This window comes from Hemitrygon akajei, unplaced genomic scaffold (assembly GCF_048418815.1).
Source record: "Hemitrygon akajei unplaced genomic scaffold, sHemAka1.3 Scf000048, whole genome shotgun sequence".
NCBI classification, from domain to species: domain Eukaryota; kingdom Metazoa; phylum Chordata; class Chondrichthyes; order Myliobatiformes; family Dasyatidae; genus Hemitrygon; species Hemitrygon akajei.
The window spans coordinates 7,319,694-7,345,036 of record NW_027331934.1 but is presented as its reverse complement, the minus strand read 5'-3'; the positions used below and the strand labels follow the sequence as shown (position 1 = coordinate 7,345,036).

Below are 25,343 nucleotides of genomic sequence, written 5' to 3'. Positions count from 1 at the left end.
GAGGGTGGTGAATGTCTGTAAATCCCCACCACAGAGGGTGTTGAAGACTCGGTGATCGTCCTCACATAAAACAGAGGCTGGCAGATGTGTGGAGACCCAAGGGATCGAGAAAATGAGGATCGGTAGAAGCATGTGGCTGAGATGGGAGAGTAGCCTCCATCTTGCTGATGGTTAAAGGGGCCGAATGGCCTCCTCCTGTTGTTTCTCACTTAATGCTTCAGTGTTCCTGTCCAGTAAGGCTAGAGGAATGTGAATAAAAATGAGTGTTTATAAACATAGACTGATTTAAATGACAAACACGAGGAAATTTGCAGATGCTGGAAATTCAAGCAACACACACAAAATGCCGGTGGAACGCAGCAGGTTAGGCAGCATCTATAGGGAGAAGCGCTGTCCACGTTTCGGAACGTTTCAGGACTGTCGAAGGGTCTCGGCCCGAAGCGTCGACAGTGCTTCTCCCTATAGATGCTGTCTGACCTACTGCGTTCCACCAGCATTTTGTGTGTGTTGACTGATTTAAAAGAAACCTGCTCATTTTCTGTGTGGGTCTGAATTGTGTGTCGGGATGGGAAGTGAATCAAAACTATAACTCTGAGAACTCTGTGACCTGGGGCTGGAGGGAAAGGGATCGGGGAAGATATGGAAGGAAAATCTAAATACGTATGGAAATGATATAGGGAAATAATGAAATAATGTGGAAAATGCGGCGGTGGGAGCAGTCACCAGTCACATGGGAGACCCTCCAGCGAAACGTGATCATGTTTTAACGCAGATCGGCCGCTTTTGCGGGTTTGTTTCCGTGGCCCCGCCCACCGCCTGTGACGCAAAAGAAGCACATTGCGCATGCTCACAGGCCCGAGCCCGACAGTGATGTTTTTTCGTTCTTTGTGGAAGTGGGTCAGCGGTGGGTCCAGGTTCGGGATCGGGAGGGGGTCCTCGCCCCCTTGGACGGGGAGCCAGAGACGGATTATTCTCTGCGGCGCAACACCTACAATTTCCCTTCGGTGAGTATTGAAGCCGGTCCCGAGCGGGGAGGTTTGACGTTGAGTAGTGAGTTAACTTTCCCGAACTCAAACAAGAGAAAATCTGCAGATGCTGGAAATGCGAGCAACGCGCACAAAATGCTGGAGGAACTCAGCAGACCGAGCAGAATCCAGGAAAAGAGTACAGTCGACATTACCGGCCGAAACCCTTCGGCAGGACTGGAGAATCAAAGGTGGGGGTGGGGAAGGGAGAGAGAAAGACAAGGTGATCGGTGAAACCTGAAGGGGGAGGGGATGAACTTTCCCGAACTGGCGGCCTCGCCTCGCTTCCTTCACAGAATCTGCCGGGGTCGGTCCGGGTTGTGAGACCTTCACACCGAACCGTCTGAGATGAGCCGCCGCTCAGCCCCTGTTGTTCTGGTCCTATTAGCCGGAGGAAGTAAAACATGTTTCTGAATTGCTACTGACAAAGAATTGTATAATTTGTGTCCCGTGTGTTATCTGAATGTACTTGCCTGTGATGCTGCTACAAGTCAGTGTTTCTCTGTACCTGTAACTTCCCGTACTTGTGCACTTGGCAATAAATTCAACAGGACCTGAGAAATCTCAGTGAGATTTGATTAGTGATGATCATCTTGGCAGCTCGGTAGGTCGAATGTATGCGACAGTACACTGTTAAATGCAAAACCCTGAACAGTGTTGATAATCAGAGCGATCTTAGACTCCAAGTTCATCGCTCCCCGAAAGAGACTGCACAGACTGATCGGGTGGTTAAGAAGGCAAATGGCATGGTTGTCTTTATCAGTTGAAGCATTGAGTTCAAAAGTCGGGAAGTTGTGTTGAAGATTTATAAAACTAGTTAGACCACATCTGGAGTGTTTCACACAGTTCTGGTCGCCCCCATTCTCGGAATGATGTCGGGGCTTTGGAGAGGGCGCAGAAAAGGTTTACCAGGATATTGCCTGGATTAGAGGGCCTGAGCTATAACGGGAGGTTGGACAAAATTGTGTTGTTTTCTCCGGAGCCGTGCCACCTGGGGTGAGACTGGATAGACGTTTATAAGATTACCAGAGGATTAGAAGCCATGTCTCAGAAAGGCAGCGTCCATTAGCAAGGACCTCCAGCACCCAGGGCATGTGGTTTTCTCAATGTTACCAGCAGGTAAGGAGGTGCAGAAGTCTGAAGGCTCACACTCAGTGATTCAGGAACAGTTTCTTCCCCTCTGCCATCCGATTGCTAAATGGATATTGAACCCTTGAACACTACCTCACATTTAAAATATATAGTATTTCTGTTTGTTGCACGATTTTTAATTTATTCACAGAAACATAGAAAACCTACAGCACAATACAAGCCCTTCGGCCCACAGAGTTGTGCCAACATGTCCCTACCTTAGGAATTACTATGGTTACCCATAGCCCTCTATTTTTCTAAGCTAGTATTTCTTTACTTTTCTCCAGTGTCTCCAGGTACCTATCCAAAACACCATATTCTACCCCCCTCCACCACCGTTGCCGGTAGCCAATTCCACACACTCACCACTCTCTGAGTAAAAAAACTTATCTGTAACATTTCCTCTGCAACTACTCCCCAGCACCTTAAACCTGTGCTGGCTTTTCATAACCATTTCAGACCTGGGAAAAAGTCTCTGACTATCCACACGATCAATGCCTCTCATCATCTTATACACCTCTATCAGGTCACCTCTCATCCTCTGTTGCTCCAAGTAGAAAAGGCCGAGATTTCTCAAACTATTCCAATAAGGCATGCTCCCCAATCCAGGCAACATCTGTGTAAATATCCTCTGCACCATTTCTATGGTTTCCACATGCTTCGTGTAGTGAGGCAACCAGAATTGTGCACGTTGGGGTGTGACCAGCATCACATATAGCTGCAACATTACCTCTCGGCTCCTAAATTCAATCCTACGATTGATGAAGGTCAATGTATCATATGCCTTCTTAACCACAGAGTCAACCTGCGTAGCAACTTTGAGTGTCCTATGGACTGGGACTCCAGGATCCCTCTGATTCTCCACACTGCCAAGAGTCTTACCATTAATGTTATATTCTGCCATCATGTTTGACCTAACAAAATGAACCACTTCACACGTATCTTGGTTGAACTCCATCTGCCACTTTTCAGCCCATTTTTGCATCCTATCCATGTCCCACTGTAACCTCTGACACTATCCACAACTCCCCCAACCTTTGTTTCATCAGCAAACTTGCTAACGCATCCCCCCACTTCCTCATCCAGGTCATTTATCAAAATCACAAAGAGTAAGGGTCCCAGATACACTGTAAATGATTTAGTTGTTTATTTTTATTATTTTATTTTGGTTTTTTTTCCTTCTGTAATATGTATTGCATTGAACTGCTGCTGCACAGTTTTCAAATTTCATGACACACACCGGTGATAATAAACCTGATTCTGATTCTGAGTGGACAGACAATCTATTTTTCCTGGGGGTTGAAATGTCTAATATATTTATGGTGAGAGGAGATGTAAGCAGCAAGTTTGTTTCTTTACACAGAATGGTGGGTAGCTGGAAAACTCTGCCTGGGGTGGGAGACCCGACTGGTCACGTGATCCCGTTTGCCCCTCCCATTTAACAGCAGATGGGCAGCACCTGTGCATCTGTTTCCGAGGCCCTGCCCTCCGGATGATGTGACACTCACTTCGCGCATGTTCACTGTCTCCGGCCGGGCGGTGTTTTCTTTTCCGCTCAGTGCTGAAGTGCATCACCTGTGGGATCGAGGGAAGGGTCCTCACCTCCTGGGTGGGGGAGCCAGGGGTCGGGATCACTGTCTGTGGGCCGAAGATATTGCGTTCCCATCGGTGAGTATTGAGACCGATCCCAAGCAGGGAGATCCAATGTGGGCCGTGAGCCCCGAACTGAGGACCAATTACTCATTTATTTTCCGATTATCCGGGCTGGTCAAAAATGTGTAGACTTCACTTAATCTGCATTGAATGATCCAAACCTGGAGCCTGGGCTGTCTATTTCTGCAGAGTTGAAATGGGAGACCCACCAACAGATCACGTGAGGCAGTTTACTGTCAATCTTCCCTACCCTTCACTTTGTGATGCAAGATGACGTGGTGTGTGCTCAGAGTCCCTGGCTGGGTCAGGATGCTTCCTGTATGTTGTGTTGGGGAATCTGATGTTGGTCACTGAGTCTCGTTAACTTCCCCCAACTCGCCTCGTTTCCTGAGGCTGCTCACATTTGCAGTTGAGCTTTCTGGCTGTTGTGTCTTCTCCCGGACTGGGGTGGGTGAGAAAGGAGAACGTCCCAGGTTTTGGGGATCTTTGATTTCACTGCCTGCTTTACCAAGGGACTGGGAAGTCTAGGGGGGAGACTGGTTTCTGTGATGTGCATGTGGCCGAGTGGTTAAGCAATCTGAAGGTCATGAGTTTGAGCCTCAGGCCAGGCAGTGCGTTGTAGCCTTGAGCATGGCACTTAACCACACATTGCTCCTGCACGTTTTAAGCCCAGATGGATCAAATCACCTAATCCTGTTCCTGTGTCTTATGTATTACCATGACAGAATGATGGCTCCTTCTTATCCCATATTGTTTTGTGATGTGTGAGGGACAATAAAAGATTGTTCACTGAGATTATTATATTTGGCTTCAACGATTAAATTTCAGTGAGTTTTGTTCTTAGTAACATTAAGCAGAAATGTTTGGTTCTCCTTTTCATTGTTAATGTGCTTCATTATCTCTCTGGTTAATGTTAGACCTGTGGTGAGAGGTTTATTGGAAGAAAAACCCCAACTGGAAGCAAACCATGACTTAAGATGTGGGAACAGCAAAAAGTGAACTGGCCCGAGGATTGAGGGCATCAACTGGAGAGAAGAACTCTGAATCAGCTGACTTGGAGTTCCCAGTAAGTCAGTGAGGAGGAAGTTTGGTGAGTCTCATTTACTCAAACACTGGTCCTTTATACATTACATACCTGTACAATAGAAGGTAGGAAATAGTTGGTGAGACTGAATGTGCCCAGAAGAACCATTTATGCCTCTGTCAGGCACAGTTGCAAGCACTCCAGGTCTGGTAATGTGCTTCCAGCAGCCCAGCCCTTTAAAATCACTTGCATTTTGTGGAAGTCAAATCTGGATAAAGTGGTGGAAATCGGGCAGAATCTCAAGTTGCTGGAGATCTGCACTAAAAACTGAAAATGTTTGAAGTCATCCTGACAAAATGTTATTAACCTGAATTGTACAGATTGTTCCTCTCCCCACAGCTGTTCCTTACATGCTGAGCAGTTTGGTAATTCCAATTTCTTTTCATTACATTCACTCTGGATTGGTTTATGTTTCCTGAAATGTACCGGTTTTAATGTGGAAGTGGAAATGGCTCACTCTGTGATAGTTGAACAATAAAGTAACCACAACTTTTCCCTGAAAATTACCCTGGTGCCAATTAGTTTGTTATTCCTAGAAATGTGTTCAGTACAGTTGTTGTGAACAAGGTTTACAAGAATAATCTCAAGAATGTTCGGTGTTATGTATGAGGAGCATTTGATTGTTTTGGACCTGTGCTCAATGGAGTTCAGAGGGACGATGGGGGTGGTGGGGGATGTTTGGTTAAGTAAACCTACCAAATGCTGAAAAGCCTGGATGCAGTGGACATGGAGAGGATGTTTCCATTAGACTGTGATCTGACAGCACAGTCTCAGAATAAAGAAGTTTCCCTTTAAAACTGAGTGGAGAAAAAAATTTGGCCAGAAGATATCTGATCTGTGGAATTTGTTGCCACAGAGGTTGGTTGAAGCAGCCATTTGGGTATATTTATGACAGAGATTAACATATTCCTGATTGCTGAGTAGTTCAGGGTTACAGGAGGAAGGCAGGAATATGGTGTTGGAATGAAAATCAGCTGTGGTTAAATGGTGGTGCAGACCAGCTGGATCGAATCACCTAATTCTGTTTCTGACTGAATGATGGCTCCTCCTTATCCCATATTGTTTTCTGATGTGTGAGTGACAATAAAAAAATGTTTACTGAGATCATTATATCAGCCTTTAACGTTTTGTTCGTAGTAACATTAACTAGAAATGTTTGGTTCTCCTTTTTATTGTTATTGTGCTTCATTGTCTCTCTGGTTAAAGTTAGAGGTTTATTGGAAGAAAAACCCCAACTAGAAGCAAACCACGGCTGAAGACGAGGGAACAGCAACAAGTGAACCAGCCTGAGGACTGAGAGCATTAACTGGAGAGAACAGCTCTGCCTCAAGAGACTTGGAGATTCCATTGATTCAGTCAAGAGAAAGTTTGGTGAGTCTCATTTACTCAAACATTGGTCCTTTAGACATTACATACCTGTATAAGGGAAGGTGGGATATAGTTGCAGTGAGACTGAATGTGCCTAGAACAACCAGTTATGCCTCTGTCAGACCCAGTTGCAATCACTCCAGGTCTGGTAATGAGCTTCCAGCAACCCAGCCCTTTAAAACCACTCCCATTCTGTGGAAGTCGAATCTGGATAAAGTTACTCAGAGACCGTACAGTACAAACTCTTTATTCCAAGCACCCGGGGCTTATTTAGTTAGTTGCTCAAACAGGACCAGTCTGTGACTGTTCCCACCCAATCCACTAACTGACTAACAATTCCCCTTGCACCACAGATATATCCATCCAGATACCCCCACACAAGACAGGCTGGAGCCAAAGATATTTACTACATGACAGGCTGGAGCCAAAGATATTTACTACATGACAGGCTGGAGCCCCTAAAGACAAACTACAAAATAGTCATAATGGTTTACACAAACAGAACAGACTGAAGCTGTCCTATCTCTACATGTGAATGCGCAACGAGATAGGCATCTTGAAACCCTAGCTAGCTACCCGCAAGAAGAAACATGGCTCAGCACATTGGTTGATCATCAGCAGTTTCTTTCAGAAAAACAGGCTGCTATTGTTTAACGACGTGTTAACCATTTTACAGACTTTATCCTTCCCTCCTTTTGATCATTACATTATCAACAACGCAGTAACTTTTTACTTTTGACTTATCAGTGGGTAAAGACAGTGTACAACAGTAATTGTAACAAAGATATGTACAACTATCAGGACATAATGCAGTATCATGCCCCACATATTACCAAACAGGCCTTCAAAGATCACCATTTCGACCCTTCGGTGAACCCGTGTAAATCCTGCCCTACTTTCTTGATGCTGTCAATCTCCTTTGCAGTGTGCTCGGAGAGGGGTGTAATGTTAGTAGATTCATCAGGGATATACGTGCAGCATTCTGTGTCAATAACAGCACAGGTTCCCTATTTCTCAGCTGGGATAAACTCTAAAGCTGTACGATTCTGTATGACTGTTTGCCAGATTGCTATCATTTCAGTGGATATTTCTGTTACTTGGGCCTGTGTTTCTGTCAGGGCCCTTGCAGTGTTGTGGCCAGCTCCTCAAGTGCTGTAGCCAAATTGATGATCTCTCGTGAATTCCTGGCTACTCCATAGGAGAGAAAAGTAATCATCCAAAATCAATCAGTCTCAGTTGTTCCTCTCGACTGCTGGGCACCTGCGGTTCTGGCTAGGATGCATGTTTCCCAGTACAGGAAGTTCCGTTTGATGGGCGCCTGAGACACCATCCCTCAAAACACTGACAGCCACAGTCATCTCTGTCTGGACCACAGGTCCTCATCTCACTTCCCCAGATGTTATTTGAGAAAGCCCAGGCTGAGAGTTCCTCACTCTGGTTGAGCAGGATTACTGACATTGGAACCATAGTTTTACCATGCTGTGGAATTTCAGCACAAACCCAGCAGGCCCCTAGTTCTACCTGTTTGGCATAGGTATGACAGAAAGACAGAAATGTGTTAACATAGGGGCCCCCGGATGCTGGGGTGAGCCCTCTCAAAGACATAAACATGAACACCACTAACAACCAATACATTTTCCATTAGTCCGAGAGAGACCTTCTGCACAGTTCCTTCAGTAACATGTTTGGCGCCTAATGATGTATCCACCGAGATTGCCCCTTCAGTTTCACAGCCGTGGGAATGGTCGGTAACACCTGATATGGTCCTCTCCTCCGAGGTCCAAGATTCCCTTAATTCCAGTTCTTCATCAGGAAAAAAAATCCCAGGTTCCATGGTGCGGAGTAGTTCTCTTCCTTGTAAGCCTGTCATACCTGTGAATGTATGCTTGGAAAATCTTGGTTAGTTGGCATATATATTTACCCATGTCTTCCCCTCGCGTATGAATATCCAATTTTGCTGGTAGACTTTCTGGGAGCAATGATACACAAGGTCTTAGTCCCCAGGGTGTTTCCATGGACCATCCATAAATGATTTCAGCTGGTGACAACCCTGTTTTCCCCTGTCGGGTAACCCTCATGTGGAACTGGGTGACGGTAGGACCTTCAACCGAGTCCAGTCTCCACTGTTAGATTGGCCAGTTTACTCTTCAGAATGCCATTGGCTCTCTGCACTGTGCCAGCGGCCCATGGGTGGTGTACACAGTGGAATTGTTGCTTGATAGCTAGTTTGTTACGTACGCCTTTGTTTACCTTCATCACGAAGTGTGGGTCATTGTCAGAGCTCAGCATCTCTGCCAGGCCGTACCCGGGAAGTATTTCCCATAATAATACCTTCACAACAGTCACAGCAGTATTATTGGTAGTTGGAACAGCTTCAACCCATCTACTAAACACATCTATAATATCTAAGCAGCATCTATAGCAATGTACTCTAGGCAATTCAATAAAATCAACCTGTAGACACAAAAAGGTCCACCTGGCAAGGGAGTCGTACCCGGTGTGCAGGGTACAGGTTACCAACTATTCCCTCCTTTCCCATGTGCATACAATTATGTATATAATCGACCAATATTGGTAAAAACTGTGTAGGAACACAAACCTGTCCCGCTAGGTGATCCAAAAACCCAGGTCGGGGTCTTTCTGGCACCCCATCTGGGACCACAGTTTGTGCTCCTCCTCAGAGGCGACCCCTGAGAAGAACAAAACTCGAGGTAGCTGTAGAGCAGTGAGTAAGTTGTTTACAATGGTGGCATTACTAATGGGGTGGCCAGAGGAAGTCAGGAATCCCCACGTTCCCAGAGAGCCCCATAGTCATGTACAATTCCAAATGCATAACGGGAGTCTGTGTAAACGTTCCCACTTTAGTCTGTTGCTGGGATACAGGCACGAGTCAGAGCAAACAGCTCAGCCTTCTGGGCGGAGACAGCTGCTTCAAAAGAGGCCTGCTCAATTACTTCACCGTCCATCATTATTGCATAGTCAGAATATTGTTATCCTGCTGGATCCACAAAAGAGTTTCCATCCTCATAAAACGTTGCCTCGGGATTGAGGGGATATTGCTATCTGGTGATCCAGACAGGGGCAGTTGGTGCGACAGACTTCTTGGCCTGAAATTGCACAGAGATGGGGTACAGCGTCTTGGGATCGGTCAATATTAAAAGGTTGTCTTACCAGATATCCCGTCTTCACCTCAGACTCCTTCCCGTATTAGACTAGACCCACGGCAACGTCTTGCCAGTCTCCCTCGGTGCTGGAGGCTTGTTTCGTTAGGGTTTAGGCCAGGAACCCTGGGCTCTTTGGCTTGAACCCAGTGCAAACCCTAATGGTGGTATGGGGAACTACCAGTTCTGTCTGTTGCCAAAGGAAATCTGGAAATTCGGCCAGTAATGCAAAACCGTCTCTTCCTTTAACCTGTCTAATCATCGTGACTGGGAACTTCTGTCCATCGAGGGGTGCATAATATTGGCTTTCCTCAGTGGCGCACCCCGTAGGGTCAAAGCACAGAGTCACATGAGGGTCGGCTGCTGGCAGAAGGAGTGGAGTCCAAACTAAGTGCCCTCCACTTGGGGGTCGGAAACTGGGGAAGCTGTCGGTTGTTCACCTGTCAAGGGTGACAGCATTGTCTGTGCAAAGAATCTCGACTTCCAACAGACAGAGCAAGTCTCTCCCTGCAAGATTACACCCCCGTCTGGTGGTGACTGTAAATGAAACCACACATTGGTTCCCCTGGAATTCCACCTGCGGTGGCTGGGTACGTGAATACGAACCTTCCATGCCTTCGAACCCAGACAGAGTGATTGTAGCATCTGATAGCTGGAATCACTTTTCCGATACTATTTCCTGATCGAGACTGGTTGTGGTTGCCCTCATATCAATCATAAATGGAACTGGATTTCCAGCAACTTGCAATATTACATTGGGCTCTTCCTGACGGTTGGCACTCATGGTTGGAAGCATCTTCTTGTCAATTTCTAAACGGGTTGTTGTCCCCACCTGTCCCTTGGTAGGTTTTTGTTCCCATTTCTGTTCCTCAGATATAGCCTGCTCGCATCCTTCTTCCAGCTGAGCATATTCACCTTTAATATTAGTTCCCTTCGGGGTTGATCGAGATTCGAAAGTTGGGTCCTAATGATATGTCAAAGCTCGTCGCATTAGATTTCGGTCATTGTCAGTCCAATCCATATTATTTGTTTTAATCATGTTGGCGAACTTAGTTGCTAAGCATTGGAGCAGTAGGGCATTGAACTGGGGGGACAGATTCCCATCATTAAAGTCTTGGTCTCCTGCGAAGGTGCCGTAGCAGGCCACAAATCGCTCTCAATAGTCTGGTCCCAATTCCCCAGGCTTAGGTTTGCATTCAGGTACTTTAGTGATGTTTACAGGTTGCTGGAGAGCCCTTTCCAAGGCTTGAATGATCTGGTCCATCTGTTCATTCTCATTATGTTTTCCCATCTGTAACTCCTGATAGGTTTGGTATCTCAATTCTGCCTTCCATTTCCACCCCTCATCAGCTGAGAGAATCATGCAGGAGAGACCGAATAAATCTTGCAGAGTCGCATTAAACATTTGTACAGTACTGTGGACACACTGAGCAAACTGTGCTGGTTTTTCTTTTCTATCTGGGGCCTGATTCATGATCACTATCATTTCTTGAGGCTTCCAGGGAGCATACACAGGATTCACTGAGGGCTGTCCCTCCTCCTAGTCCTAGGGGGAGCGTTTGCTACTGCTGTTCGGGAGGATTTAAACTAATGTGGCAGGGGGATAGGAACGAGTGCAGAGAGACAGAGGGGTGCAAAATGAGAGTAGAAGCAAAAAGTAGTAAGGTGAAAAGTAAAAGTGGCAGGCAGTCAAATCCAGGGCAAAAATCAAAAAGGGCCACTTTTCAACATAATTGTATAAGGGCTAAGAGTGTTGTAAAAACAAGCCTGAAGGCTTTGTGTGTCAATGCAAGGGGCATTCGTAATAAGATGGATGATTTGAATGTGCAGATAGTTATTAATGAATATGATATAGTTGGAATCACAGAGACATGGCTCTAGGGTGACCAAGGATAGGAGCTCAACATCCAGGGATATTCAATATTCAGGAGGGATAGACAGGAAAGAAAAGGAGGTGGGGTAGCTTTGCTGGTTAGAGAAGAGATTAACGCAATAGAAAGGAAGGACATTAGCCTGGAGGATGTGCAATCGATATGGGTAGAGCTGCGTAACACTAAGGGGCATAAAACGCTGGTGGGAGTTGTGTACAGGCCACCTAACAGTAGTAGTGAAGTTGGGGATGGCATTAAACAGGAAATTAGAAATGCGTGCAAAAAAGGAACAGCAGTTGTAATGGGTGACTTCAATCTACATTTAGATTGGGTGAATCAAATTGGTAAGGGTGCTGAGGAAGAGGATTTCTGAGAACGTGTGCGGGATGGTTTTCTGAACCAACATGTCGAGGAACCAACTAGAGAGCAGGCCATTCTAGACTGGGTATTGAGCAATGAGGAAGGGTTAATTAGCAATCTTGTCATGCGAGGCCCCTTGTGTAAGAGTGACCATAATATGGTGGAATTCTTCATTAAGATGGAGATTGACATAGTTAATTCAGAACCAAATGTTCTGAACTTAAAGAAGGGCAACTTTGAAGATATGAGATGTGAATTAGCTAAGACAGACTGGCAAATGATATTTAAAGGGTTGACAGTGGACAGAAACATAGAAAATAGGTGCAGGTGTAGGCCATTCGGCCCTTCGAGCCTGCACCGCCATTCAGTATGATCATGGCTGATCATCCAACTCAGAACCCTGTACCTGTTTTCTCTCCATACCCCTGATCCCGTTAGCCACAAAGGCCATATCTAACTCCCTCTTAAATATAGCCAAAGAACTGGCCTCAACTGTTTCCTGTGGCAGAGAATTCCACAGATTCACCACTCTGTGTGTGAAGAAGTTTTTCCTCATCTCGGTCCTAAAAGTCTTCCCCTTTATCCTTAAACTGTGACCCCTCGTTCTGGACTCCCCCAACATCAGAAACAATCTTCCTGCATCTAGCCTGTCCAATCCCTTTAGAATTTTATACGTTTCAATAAGATCCCCCATCAATCTTCTAAATTCCAGTGAGTATAAGCTTAGTCGATCCAGTCTTTCTTCATATGAAAGTCCTGCCATCCCAGGAATCAATCTGGTGAACCTTCTCTGTACTCCCTCTATGGCAAGAATGTCTTTCCTCAGATTAGGGGACCAAAACTGCACACAATGCTCTAGGTGCGGTCTCACCAAGGCCTTGTACAACTGCAGTAGAAACTCCCTGCTCCTGTACTCAAATCCTTTTGCTATGAATGCTGGCATACCTTTCGCCTTTTTCACCGCCTGCTGTACCTGCATGCCTCCCTTCAATGACTGGTGTACAATGACACCCAGGTCTCATTGCACCTCCCCTTTTCCTAATCGGCTACCGTTCAGATAATAATCTGTTTTCCTGTTCTTGCAACCAAAATGGATAACCTTATATTTATCCACATTAAATTGCATCTGCCATGAATTTGCCCACTCACCTAACCTATCCAAGTCACCCTGCATCCTCTTAGCATCCTCCTCACAGCTAACACCGCCGCCCAGCTTTGTGTCATCCGCAAACTTGGAGATGCTGCATTTAATTCCCTCATCTAAATCATTAATATATATTGTAAACAACTGGGGTCCCAGCACTGAGTCTTGCGGTACCCCACTAGTCACTGCCTGCCATTCTGAAAAGGTCCCGTTTACTCCCACTCTTTGCTTCCTGTCTGCCAACCAGTTCTCTATCCACATCAATACCATACCCCCAATACTGTGTGCTTTAAGTTTCTACACTAATCTCCTGTGTGGGACCTTGTCAAAAGCCTTTTGAAAATCTAAATATACCACATCTACTGGCTCTCCCATATCCACTCTACTGGTTACATCTTCAAAAAATTCTATAAGATTAATCAGACATGATTTTCCTTTCACAAATCCATGCTGACTTTGTCCGATGATTTCACCTCTTTCCAAATGTGCTGTTATCACATCTTTGATAACCGACTCTAGCATTTTCCCCACCACCGACGACAGACTAACTGGTCTATAATTCCCCGGTTTTTCTCTCCCTCCTTTTTTAAAAAGTGGGGTTACATTAGCCACCCTCCAATTCTCAGGAACTAATCCAGAATCTAAGGAGTTTTGAAAAATTATCACTAATGCATCCACTATTTCTTGGGCTACTCTGGAATGCAGACCATCTGGCCCTGGGGATTTATCTGCCTTTAATCCCTTCAATTTACCTAACACCACTCCCTACTAACATGTATTACCCTCTGTTCCTCCATCTCACTAGACCCTTGGTCCCTTACTATTTCCAGAGGGTTATTTATGTCCTCCTTCGTGAAGACAGAACCAAAGTAGTTATTCAATTGGTCTGCCATGTCTTTGTTCCCTATGATCAATTCACCTGTTTCTGGCTGTAAAGGTCCTTACATTTGTCTTAACCAATCTTTTTCTTTTCACATGTCTGTAAAAGCTCTTACAGTCAGTTTTTATGTTCCCTGCCAGCTTTCTCTCATAATCATTTTTCCCTTTCCTAATTCAGCCCATTGTCCTCCTCTGCTGGTCTCTGAATTTCTCCCAGTCCTCAGGTGTGCCGCTTTTTTTTGCTAATTTATATGTTTCTTCTTTGGACTTGATACTATCCCTAATTTCCCTTGTCAGCCACGGGTGCACTACCTTCCCTGGTTTATTCTTTTGCCAAACTGGGATGAACAATTGTTGTAGTTCATCTATGCGATCTTTAAATGCTTGCCATTGCATATCCACCGTAAACCCTTTAAGTATCATTTGCCAGTCTATCTTAGCTAATTCACGTCTCATACTTTTAAAGTTACCCTTCTTTAAGTTCAGAACCTTTGTTTCTGAATTAACTATGTCACTCTCCATCTTAATGAAGAATTCCACCATATTATGGTCACTCTTGCCCAAGGGGCCTCGCATGACAAGATTGCTAACTAACCCTTCCTCTTTGCTCAATACCCAATGTGGAATGGCCTGCTCTCTAGTTGGTTCCTCAACATTCATATGCAATGGCAAGCATTTAAAGATTGCATGGATGAACTACAACAAGTGTTCATCCCAGTTTGGCAAAAGAATAAACCAGGGAAGGTAGTACACCCATGGCTGACAGGGGAAACTAGGGATAGTATCAAGTCCAAAGAAGAAACATACAAATTAGCCAGAAAAAATGGCACACCTGAGGACTGGGAGAAATTCAGAGTCCAGCAGAGGAGGACAATGGGATTAATTAGGAAAGGGAAAAAAGGTTATGAGAGAAAGCTGGCAGGGAACATAAAAACTGACTGTAAAAGCTTTTATAGATAACGAAAAGAAAAAGATTGGTTAAGACAAATGTAGGTCCCTTACAGTTAGAAACAGGTGAATTGGTCATAGGGAACAAGGACATGGCAGACCAATTCAATAACTACTTCAGTTCTGTCTTCACTGAGGAGGACATAAATAATCTTCTGGAAATAGTAAGGGAATGAGGGTGAGTGAGATGGAGGAACTGAGGGAAATGCATGCTAGTATGGAAGTGGTGTTAGGTAAATTGAAGGGATTAAAGGCAGATAAATCCCCAGGGCAAGATGGTCTGCATCCCAGAGTGCTTAAGAAATTAGCCCAAGAAATAGTGGATGTATTAGTGATAATTTTTCAAAACTCCTTAGATTCTGGATTAGATCCTGAGGATTGGAGGGTGGCTAATGTGACCTCACTTTTTTAAAAAATGAGGGAGAGAGAAACCGGGAAATTATAGACCGGTTAGCCTGACATCGGTGTTGGGGAAAATGCTAGAGTTGGTTGTGAAAATGTGATAGTAGCACATTTGGAAAGAGGTGAAATAATCGGACAACGTCAGCATGGATTTTTGAAAGGAAAATCATGTCTGGCAAATCTTACAGAATTTTTTGAGGATGTAACTAGTAGAATGGATAGGGGAGAACAAGTGGATGTGGTATATTTGGATTTTCAAAAGTCTTTTGACAAGGTCCCACACAGGAGATTAGTGTGGAAACTTAAAGCACACAGTATTGGGGGTATGTTATTGATGTGGATAGAGAATTGGTTGGTAAACAGGAAGCAAAGACTGGGAGTAAATGGGACCTTTTCAGATTGGCAGGCAGTCACTAGTGGGGTACTGCAAGGATCAGTGCTGGGGCCCCAGTTGTTTACAATATATATTAATGATTTAGACGAGGGAATTAAATGCAGCATCTCCAAGTTTGTGGATGACACGAAGCTGGGCGGCAGTGTTAGCTTTGAGGATGCTAAGAGGATGCAGGGTGACTTGGATAGTTTAGGTGAGTAGGCAAGTTCATGGCAGATGCAATTTAATGTGGATAAATGTGAGGTTATTCACTTTGGTTGCAAGAACAGGAAAACAGATTATTATCTGAATGGCCGATTAGGAAAAGGGGAGGCGCAATGAGACCTGGGAGTCATTGTACACCAGTCGTTGAAAGTGGGCATGCAGGTACAGCAGGCAGCGAAAAAGGCAAATGGTATGTTGGCATTCGTAGCAAGAGGATTTGAGTACAGGAGCAGGGAGGTTCTACTGCTGTTGTACAAGGCCCTGGTGAGACCACAGCCGGAGTACTGTATGCAGTTTTGGTCCCCTAATCTGAGGAAAGACATTCTTGTCATAGAGGGAGTACAAAGAAGGTTCAACAGATTGATTCCTGGGATGGCAGGACTTTCATATGAAGGAAGACTGGGTTGACTAGGTTTACACTCACTGGAATTTAGAAGATTGAGGGGGGATGTTATTGAAATGTATAAAATTCTAAAGGGATTGGAGAGGCTAGATGCAGGAAGATTGTTTCTGATGTTGGGGAAGTCCAGAACGAGGGGGTCACAGTTTAAGGATAAAGGGGAAGCCTTTTAGGACCAAGATGAGGAAAAACTTCTTCACACACAGAGTGGTGAATCTGTGGAATTCTCTGCCACAGGAAACAGTTGAGGCCAGTTCATTGGCTATATTTAAGAGGGAGTTAGATATGGCCCTTGTGGCTAAAGGGATCAGAGGTATGGAGAGAAAGCAGGTACAGGGTTCTGAGTTGGATGATCAGGCATGATCATACTGAATGGCGGTGCAGGCTTGAAGGGCCTAATGGCCTACTCCTGCGCCTATTTTCTATGTTTCTATGTGTGGAAAATTAAAATCTCCCACAATCACAACATTGTGCTTACTGCAAATATCGGCTATCTCCTTACAAATTTCCTCCTCCAATTCTCGCTCCCAATTAGGTGGTTTATAATACACCCCTGTAGGTGTTACTATACCTTTCCCATTCCTCAATTCCACCCAAATAGGCTCCCGAAATGAGCCCTGTAATCTATCCTTTCAATGCACCGCTGTAATATTTTCTCGGACAAGCATTGCAATACCTCTCCCTCTTGCCCTTCTGATTCTATCACACCAGAAGCAACAAAATCCAGGAATATTTAGTTGCCAATCACACCCCTCCTGCAACCATGTTTCACTAATAGATACAACATCATATTTCCAATTATCAATCCATACTCTAAGCTCATCTACCTTTCTTACCTTGCTCCTAGCATTAAAATAGATGCATTCAAGAAACTTTCCACCCCTTTCTCTCTGTTTATCCCTAATGGTGCAAACAACTTTATTATCTCTTTTTTCCTTCTCCCCTACATCTTCGGTCTGAGTGCTCCAACATCAGGGAGGAAGTTCAAATCATCTCTGTGTTAAAAGTTTAACCATCACGGTGACTGAAGGCAGCTGCAGGTTCATGAGGGACTGTTGCTGTCAGATTCTGCAGTTCTTGCGGCTGCTCATCGCACCCAGGACTGAACCCTGGTCACTGAGCATTGGAGGAGTCCGTTCTGCTGATGTTAGCCTTAAACTAGACTGGTGTTTAATATTGTGGATCTGTGAAAGATAAATCAGTTCTGTATCAAGTCCCGTGTCTCAGGTACTAACTGTCTCTACCACACTCACAATGTACACTAGAAAGGCCACTCAGCCCATCTGGTTCCTGCCCATGTTTCTGTTCCATATCAGTAATATGAAAATCTACCCCTGCCATTCCCCTCTCACTCTCCCTGAGATGACAGGTTGCAAATAGTCACCACTCCATGGGATAGGAGATTTCCCATGAATTTCATGGAAACATATAAATGCACAACACATTACAGATGCTTTGTCCCACATTGCCGTGCCGACCATGTATCTTACTCTAGAAGCTGCTTAGAATTACTCTACCACATAGCCACCTATTTTCCTAAGCTCCATGTACCTATCTGAGAGTCACTTAAAAGACCCTATTGTATCCGCCTCTACCACCGTCACTGGCGGTGCATTCCACACACACACCACTCTTTGCTTAAAAAAGTTAGCTCTGACATCTCCTCTGTGCCTACTTCCAAGCAGCTTAAACCTATTCCCCCTCGTGTTAGCTGTTTCAGCCCTGGGGAAAAAACCTCTGGCTATCCACATGACCAATGCCTCTCATCATCTTATACACCTGCATGAATTTCCTGCATGATTTTCTCCGGGCTGAATAAGACGATGAGCTCACTGTGGTTGTGACGTTCTCTCTCTCCGTGTGTCTGATGTCACAGCCCCGCCTCACTCAGGCACTTAAAGCGACACTCACAGTAAACGAACCTGCGGTCTCATAACACAATGCACCTCTAAAGTCTGACAGCAGACTAGCGAGTGAATCTTCGATGGTGCAGAGTCAGAAACCGAAGATTTGCCAGTCTGAGTCAGGGGCTTCACAGAGAGATGGGGTCCAGAGGAGGAGGACGAATAAGACCAGCAAGATGTGGTCAAAAGTGAAAGATTAGAAGCATTTGGAAACTGGTTGATCGAAAAAAAAGGTGGTTAATTTCTGCAAAACACTGGTGGAAATCAACAGATCAGGCAACAATTGTGGAGAGGAATAAATAGACAACGTTTAGGCAGAGCCCCTTCAGCATGCCTAGACTGTGTACTCCGCTGCTTAGTTGCTCTCTGAATTGCAGAGTTCCTCCAGTATTTTGTGTGTGTTGCTTCCTCTACCTCCTCTTGCTCTGGACTTTTCTACCGGTGAGAACATGTTTTGTCCCATTCTCTCTGGGTACGTAATGATATCAAACACCTTTGCCCTGGGAAACAAGTAGCTTTCACATCACAAATGTGCCAGACTCCAATGAGACAGAGAACTGCCCTTCCCTTCATACTCATTGGGATTTCATTCAATGAGTTCACCACCGTCAGTCATTGGGGGAGGGTTCAGGGGGAATATTTATGTAGAATACAGAAACTGGTGATGCCTGCGTGCATTGTGGTGATGCAAAAGTTGCTGGAGAGTTTGCAAGTGGGAAGAAGTGGAGTGATATTTGGAAATCTGACTTTTTAAAGCGTAATTTAGCAATTTAGCACCTGTGGACAATGTGCAAAAGTTTTGGAGAAAATCCTTCATTACCCATTACAGGCCTGCTACGTAGGTTGTGTGAGAGTGCAGATAAACTGGATCGAACCCAGAGGAGATCAGAACGTGATTTGCTAGTGTGTCACTGTGCACATATTGTCACTGGGTAAAAAATGCACAGTACAAGATTTATCTGCACACTGGTTATTACAAATTAGAGGGGAGATTATTACAAATTAGAGGGGTATTGGAGGGAAGGAGGGGAGACCTCCAGTGTCCCTGATGCCCTCACCTACAAGATGTGCAGCTTGTAACCATGCACTTCAATGAGCTGCAACTTGAAATGGGTGAATTCCAGATCATCCAGCAGTTGGAGGGGGTGATAGATATAACATGAAGAGAGGTGAGTTACACCCAAGGTGCCGGACACAGGAAACTGGGTGAGAGTCATGAAGGGGAATGAGGTTAAATATCCATCGCAGAGTACTCTAGTGGCCATCCCCCACAACAACAGGTGGACCACTTTAGAAGCTGTTGGGGGGTGTTACCTGGCAGAGGAAAGTCAAAAGGCTGATCGGGGATTCATTAGTTAGAGGAACAGAACAAGTGGGGAGGAATATCCTAGTGGTAAGGCTTGATAGTGGTAGTGAGCAGGGGAGGGGGTGATGTGGTTAAAATAAGGTGGATGGTAGCATTTTTACACACCTGTCCATGTAAATGTACTGAGTCATGGAAAGTAGACTGTGCAATGTATAATTTCCTTGTTTATATTTAGAGACATTTTTTGGTGTATAAAATGATGAGGGGTATTGAGCGTGTGAGTGGCCAGAGGAGTGTTTTTTTATTTTCCCAGGGTTGAAATGGTTAATGCCACTTTTCCACACTCCCATAGACCCTTTGTCCATCTCCAGAGTAAGTAGAGATGGAAAAATATTTAAGATCTCCCCCATCTGCTTTGTTTCCACACGTGGATTGCCATTCCGGTCTTCCAGAGGACCAACTTTGTGCCTTGCAATCCTTTTGCACTTAATCTATCACTAGAATCCCTGAGAATTATCCTTCACCTTTTCTGTGACAGCAACCTCATGCCATCTTTTAGCCATCCTGATTTATTTCTTATGTGTTCTCTTGCATTTCTGATATCCATAAGAAACTGACTGCCTATCCCTGTTATGCAATTCCATTTTGTGCTTTACCAGGGTCTCAATATCTCTTGCAATCCAAGTTTCCCTACAGTTTCTATCTTTACCTTTTATTCTGACATACCCGCTTACTACTTTCAAAATTTTGCTTTGAAGGCCTCCCATTTACCAAGCACACCTTTGCCATAATGCAGCCTGTCCCAATCCACAGTTGCCAGATCCTAGTATCTTAATTACAGGTGTTGATCCATGCCCTGAACACATCCACCTTTCCAACGCTGCTCCTTGTATTGAAATATACAGGGCTCAGCATATTCACTGCACCAAGCTCAACTTTTTCATTCCTGACTTTGTCTGAGGCCTGAACAACATCTGTGTCCACAACCTCTCCACTATCTGTTCTGTTATTCAGGCTCCCATTCACCCTGCAACTTTAGTTTAACCCTCCTTACCCCCACCTCCCACCATGCAGATCTATCACCCCTTTGGCTTTCCTCTCCCAAATCAATAAAAAGGAGGTGCATACCAGGTATAGGCAGATAGGAACAAATGGGGTCCTTATGAAATACAGGAAATTCAGGTGAACACTTATGAAAGAAATAAAGGCATGAGGTTGCCCCAGCATACAAGGTGATGGAGAATCCTCAGGGATTCTGCAGACTTGTTAAGAGCAAAAAGATTGCAAGGGAAAAAAACAATTCTCTGGAAGATCAGAATGGTAATCCATATGAAGGGATAACATAGACTTCAGGAGATTTTTTTTTGCATCCGTATTTACTCAAGAGATGAACACAGAGTCTATAGAAGTGAGGCAAAGCCGCATCAACTTCATGGACCCTGTACAGATTACAGAGGTGGAGGTGTTTTCTGCCTTAAGGCAAATTAGCATGGATAAATCCCCAGGGCCTGACAAGTTGTTCACTAGGACCCTGCGGAAGACAAGTGCAGAAATTATTGGGGCATAAGCACAGATATTTAAATCATCATTAGTGACAGGTGAGGTACTGGAGGATTGGAGGACAGACAATGTTGTTCTGCTGTTCAAGAAAGGCTGTAAAAATGAACTAGGAAATTATACGTTGGTGGGCTTGACATCAGAACTGGGAAAGTTATTGGAATGTGTGTGCAGGAACCAAGTATATACTGTAAGTATTTGGATAGGTGTGGACTGATAAAGGATAGACAGCATGGCTCTAGCCAATCTTTCAGAGTCTCTCGAGGAAGTTATCAGGGAAGTGGATGAAGGCAAGGCAGTGGATGTTGTCTACATGAACGTCAGCAAGGCACTTGACAAAGTCTCATATGGGAGGTTGGTCAAGAAGGTTCAGTCACTCAGCAGTCAAGATTAGACAGTAAATCGGATGAGACACTGTCTTTGGGAGAAGCCAGAGTGTGGTAGCCGATGGTTGCCTCTCTGACTGGAGGCCTGTGTCTAGTGGTGTGCCACAGGGATCAGTGCTGGATCTGTTGTTGTTTGTCATCTATATCAGTAATCTGGATGATAGTGTGGTTAACTGGATCAGCAAATTTGTGGATGACAACAAGACTGGGGGTTTAGCGGACTGCGAGAAGACTATCATGGCTTGCAGTGTGATCTGGATCAGGTGGGAAAATGGTTTTAGAAATGGAAAATGGAATTTAATGCAGACCAGTGTCAGTTGTTGCACTTTGGTATGTCCTACCAAGGGAGGTCTTTCACAGTGACTGGTCGGGCATGGAGGAGTGTTGTAGAAGAAAGGGACCTGGGAATACAAGTCCTTAATTCACTGAAAGTGGTATCACAGGTAGATAGGGATGGAAAGAATGATTTCAGCCCATTGCCCTTCATGAACCAAAGTACTGATAACAATAGATGGATGTTATGTTGACTTCTAGAAGACATTGGTGAGGCCTAATTTGAAGTATTGTGTGCAGTTTTGGTCACCTACCTACAGGAAAGATGTAAAAGAAGTTCAGAGATTTCAGAGAAAATTCACAAGGATGTTGCCATGTCTGGAGGACTTAGGTTATAAGGAAAGATTGAACAAATCAGGACTTTATTCCTTGGAATGCAGAAGATTGAGGGGAGATTTGATTGTGATAGAGAGGCACAGATAGTGTTAATGCAAGCTGGCTTTTTCCACGAAGATTGGGTGGGACGACAACCAGAGGCCATGGGTTAAGGGTGAAAGGTGAAATGTTAAGGGGAACATGAGAGGAAACTTCTTCACACAGACAGTTATCCGAGTGTGGAATGAGCAGCCAGCACGAGTGGTGCATGTGAGCTCGATTTCAACATTTAAGAGGTTTGTGTTGGTACCTGGATGGTAGAGGTGTGGGAGTGGGCAATTTAAATAGTTCAGCACATACTAGATGGCCCAAAGGGCCTGTTTCTGTGTTGAAATTTTTTATGACTGTGACAACAACCTGAAATAATAGAAAAATTCACTCTAACCCCTTTTGACAGCTGTGAGGACCAACCAGTCATTTCAGCAGGAATTTTTAGGTGGCGTTTAAACTGTGGCACTTTAAGTTAATAATACATAAAAGAAGATCCCAGCTGCACGTCAAGAAAAACTATTTGTGTGAGACTGTTTCAGTTACTGTGGGGCCAGGCACCCATGCAGCTCAGCAGGAACAGGGAATAATACCAATGGAGAGAGTCAAACTGAGCCAGGTCACAAATTGGAGATGGCAGAAATGCCCCATTCTTATACAGACAGGAAGAGCATCAGAGAGATTGATGGTCATTCCAGATACCAGCACTCTGCCCAGTCAGGAGATGATTTCTCTGTCCAACTTGGCTTCAACCTCATTGTAACAGTGTGATACCAGATCAAACCTTGGCAACTCAAGTAATCTCATCTGTAATGTTGTCCTACACCCATTGATGGATTTTGTAAATCTTTTTACAGGTTAAAAACGAGAAGGAATTCATTTCCAGGAAGCTCAAACATGGCACACCAGTTTCGTTGTCTCTGTCTAGATATTTAAGGAGCAAGGGATTCAATCAACCATCCTTCCGGCTCAGACTGTGGGGAGGGATTCACTCGATCATTTGACCAACTGGCAAGACCATCATTTTGCACAGGAGAAAGGCCGTTCTCCTGCTCAGTGGGAATGGATTCACTCGGTTATCACAATTGAAGGTACATCAGCAAGTTCACACTGGACAACGCCATTCATCTGTTCTGTGTGTGAGAAGGGGTTCAGTCGGTCATCCCACCTGTGAACACACCAATCAGTTCACAGCACATCGGGCAGAGGCTGGTCATCTGCTGAATTTCTGGGAAAGGATTCACTCTGTCATCTGACCTAATGGCTCACCAGCGAGTTCACACCAGGGAGCGGCCGTTCACCTGCTCAGTCTGTGAGAAGACATTCACTCGGTCATCCACCCTCCTGAGTCACCAGCGAGTTCACACTGGGGAGAAGCCATTCACTTGCTCAGTCTGTGGGAAGGGATTCAGTCAGTCATCCACCCTACTGGTACATCAGCGAGTTCACACTGGGGAGAAGCTGTTCACCTGCACAGACTGTGGAAAGGGATTCACACTGTCATCCCGCCTACTGGTACATCAGCAAGTTCACACTGGGGAGAAGCCGTTCACCTGCTCAGTCTGTGGGAAGAGATTCACTCATTTATCCCACCTACAGAGTCACCAGCGAGTTCACACTGGGGAGAAGACGTTCACCGGCTCAGAATGTGGGAAGAGATTCACTGACTCTTCCACCCTACAGAGACATCAGCGAGTTCACACTGAGGAGAAGCCATTCTCCTGCTCAGTCTGTGGGAAGACATTCACTCAGTTATCCCACCTACAGAGTCACCAGCGAGTTCACACTGGGGAGAAACCGTTCATCTGCTCAGAATGTGGGAAGAGATTCACTGACTCTTCCGCTCTACAGAGACACCAGCGAATTCACTCTGGGGAGAAGCCGTTCACATGCTCAGAATGTGGGAAGAGATACACTGACTCTTCCACCCTACAGAGTCATCAGCGAGTTCACACTGGGGAGAGGCCGTTCACCTGCTCAGTGTGTGGGAAAGGATTCACTTGGTCATCCGACTTACGGAGTCATCACCGAGTTCACACTGGGGAGAAGCCGTTCACCTGCTCAGTCTGTGGGAAGAGATTCACTCAGTTATCAAACCTAAAGAGTCACCAGCGAGTTCACACTGGGGAGAGGCCATTCACCTGCTCAGAATGTGGGAAGAGTTTCACTCTGTTATCCCACCTACAGAGACACCAGCGAATTCACACTGGGGAGAAGCCGTTCACCTGTTCAGAATGTGGGAAGAGATTCACTGACTCTTCCACCCTACAGAGACACCAGCGAATTCACACTGGGGAGAAGCCATTCACCTGCTCAGAATGTGGGAAGAGATTCACTGACTCTTCCACCCTACAGAGACATCAGCAAGTTCACACTGGGGAGAAGCCATTCACCTGCTCAGAATGTGGGAAAGGATTCACTCAGTCATCTGACCTGCAGAAACACCATCCAGTACACACTGGGGAGAAGCCGTTCACCTGCTCAGTCTGTGGGAAGGGATTCACTCAGTCATTCACCCTACAGAGTCACCAACGAGTTCACACTGGGGAGAAGCCGTTCACCTGCTCAGTCTGTCGGAAGGGATTCACTCAGTCATCCACCCTACAGAGTCACCAGCGAGTTCACACTGGGGAGAAGCCGTTCACCTGCTCAGAATGTGGGAAGAGATTCACTCACTCTTACAACCTACAGAGACACCAGCGAGTTCACACTGGGGAGAGGCCATTCACCTGCTCAGAATGTGGGAAGGGATTCACTCAGTCATCTCACCTACAGAGTCATCAGCGAGTTCACATTGGGGAGAAGCCGTTCACTTGCTCAGTCTGTGGGAAGGGATTCACTCAGTCATTCACCCTACAGAGACATCAGCGAGTTCACACTGGGGAGAAGCCGTTCACCTGCTCAGTCTGTGGGAAGAGATTCACTCAGTCATCGCACCTGCAGAGTCATCAGCGAGTTCACACTGGGGAGAAGCCGTTCACCTGCTGAGAATGTGGGAAGGGATTCACTCAGTCATCGCACCTACTGGCACACCTGTCAGTTCGCAATGGGGAGTGGCCATTGTTATGAATCCCTAGGTTTTGTTTGCTGTGGACTGTCATTTTAAGAGAGATTAAGAAAGCGAATCAGTCTGACTTGCAGCTTGTTTACATTGCTCGCAGCTTTGTTTAGTTTTAACCGAGGACAAAGACACTCAGAGTCAGGTGGAGATGAAGGAGGAAAAATGGAAGGATCAAAACCAGGGAACTAGTGGCCAAGGGTCACTATTTAGAAGTTTCCTTTGCCCATAAGGGTGGGTTAATTATCAATTCACCATATAGCGAATGTGTGGTTGTCCCCTCATTTGATCCATAGGAGTGGATCTGATTAGGGATATCCTGTGGAGACCACTTATGTGTTAACCCTTGCCTGGCTGTGGTGTGGTCATTCATTTGAAGATGATACCCCTTATGACGAGTAACTTTTGGTGA

At 45.2% G+C, this 25,343-nt stretch overlaps 1 protein-coding gene and 1 long non-coding RNA gene across 2 annotated transcripts in view; both read left to right on the top strand.

Annotated features, from left to right (window-relative positions):
- The first annotated feature begins 887 nt into the window (after nt 1-887).
- LOC140720920 (uncharacterized) overlaps nt 888-25,343 on the top strand; it is a 58,600-nt gene continuing 34,144 nt past the window's right edge. Inside the window, exons 1-3 of the long non-coding RNA XR_012097273.1 lie at nt 888-1,004; nt 4,727-4,899; nt 6,100-6,264. This is a non-coding gene — a long non-coding RNA (uncharacterized lncRNA). The remainder of the gene's footprint in view (nt 1,005-4,726; nt 4,900-6,099; nt 6,265-25,343) is intronic.
- Nucleotides 14,797-25,074, top strand: LOC140720882 (uncharacterized). The gene is made up of 2 exons (XM_073035730.1): nt 14,797-14,802; nt 23,278-25,074. Exons 1-2 carry the CDS (start codon nt 14,797-14,799, stop codon nt 24,859-24,861), a joined length of 1,590 nt encoding a protein of 529 aa, XP_072891831.1. The 3' UTR covers nt 24,862-25,074.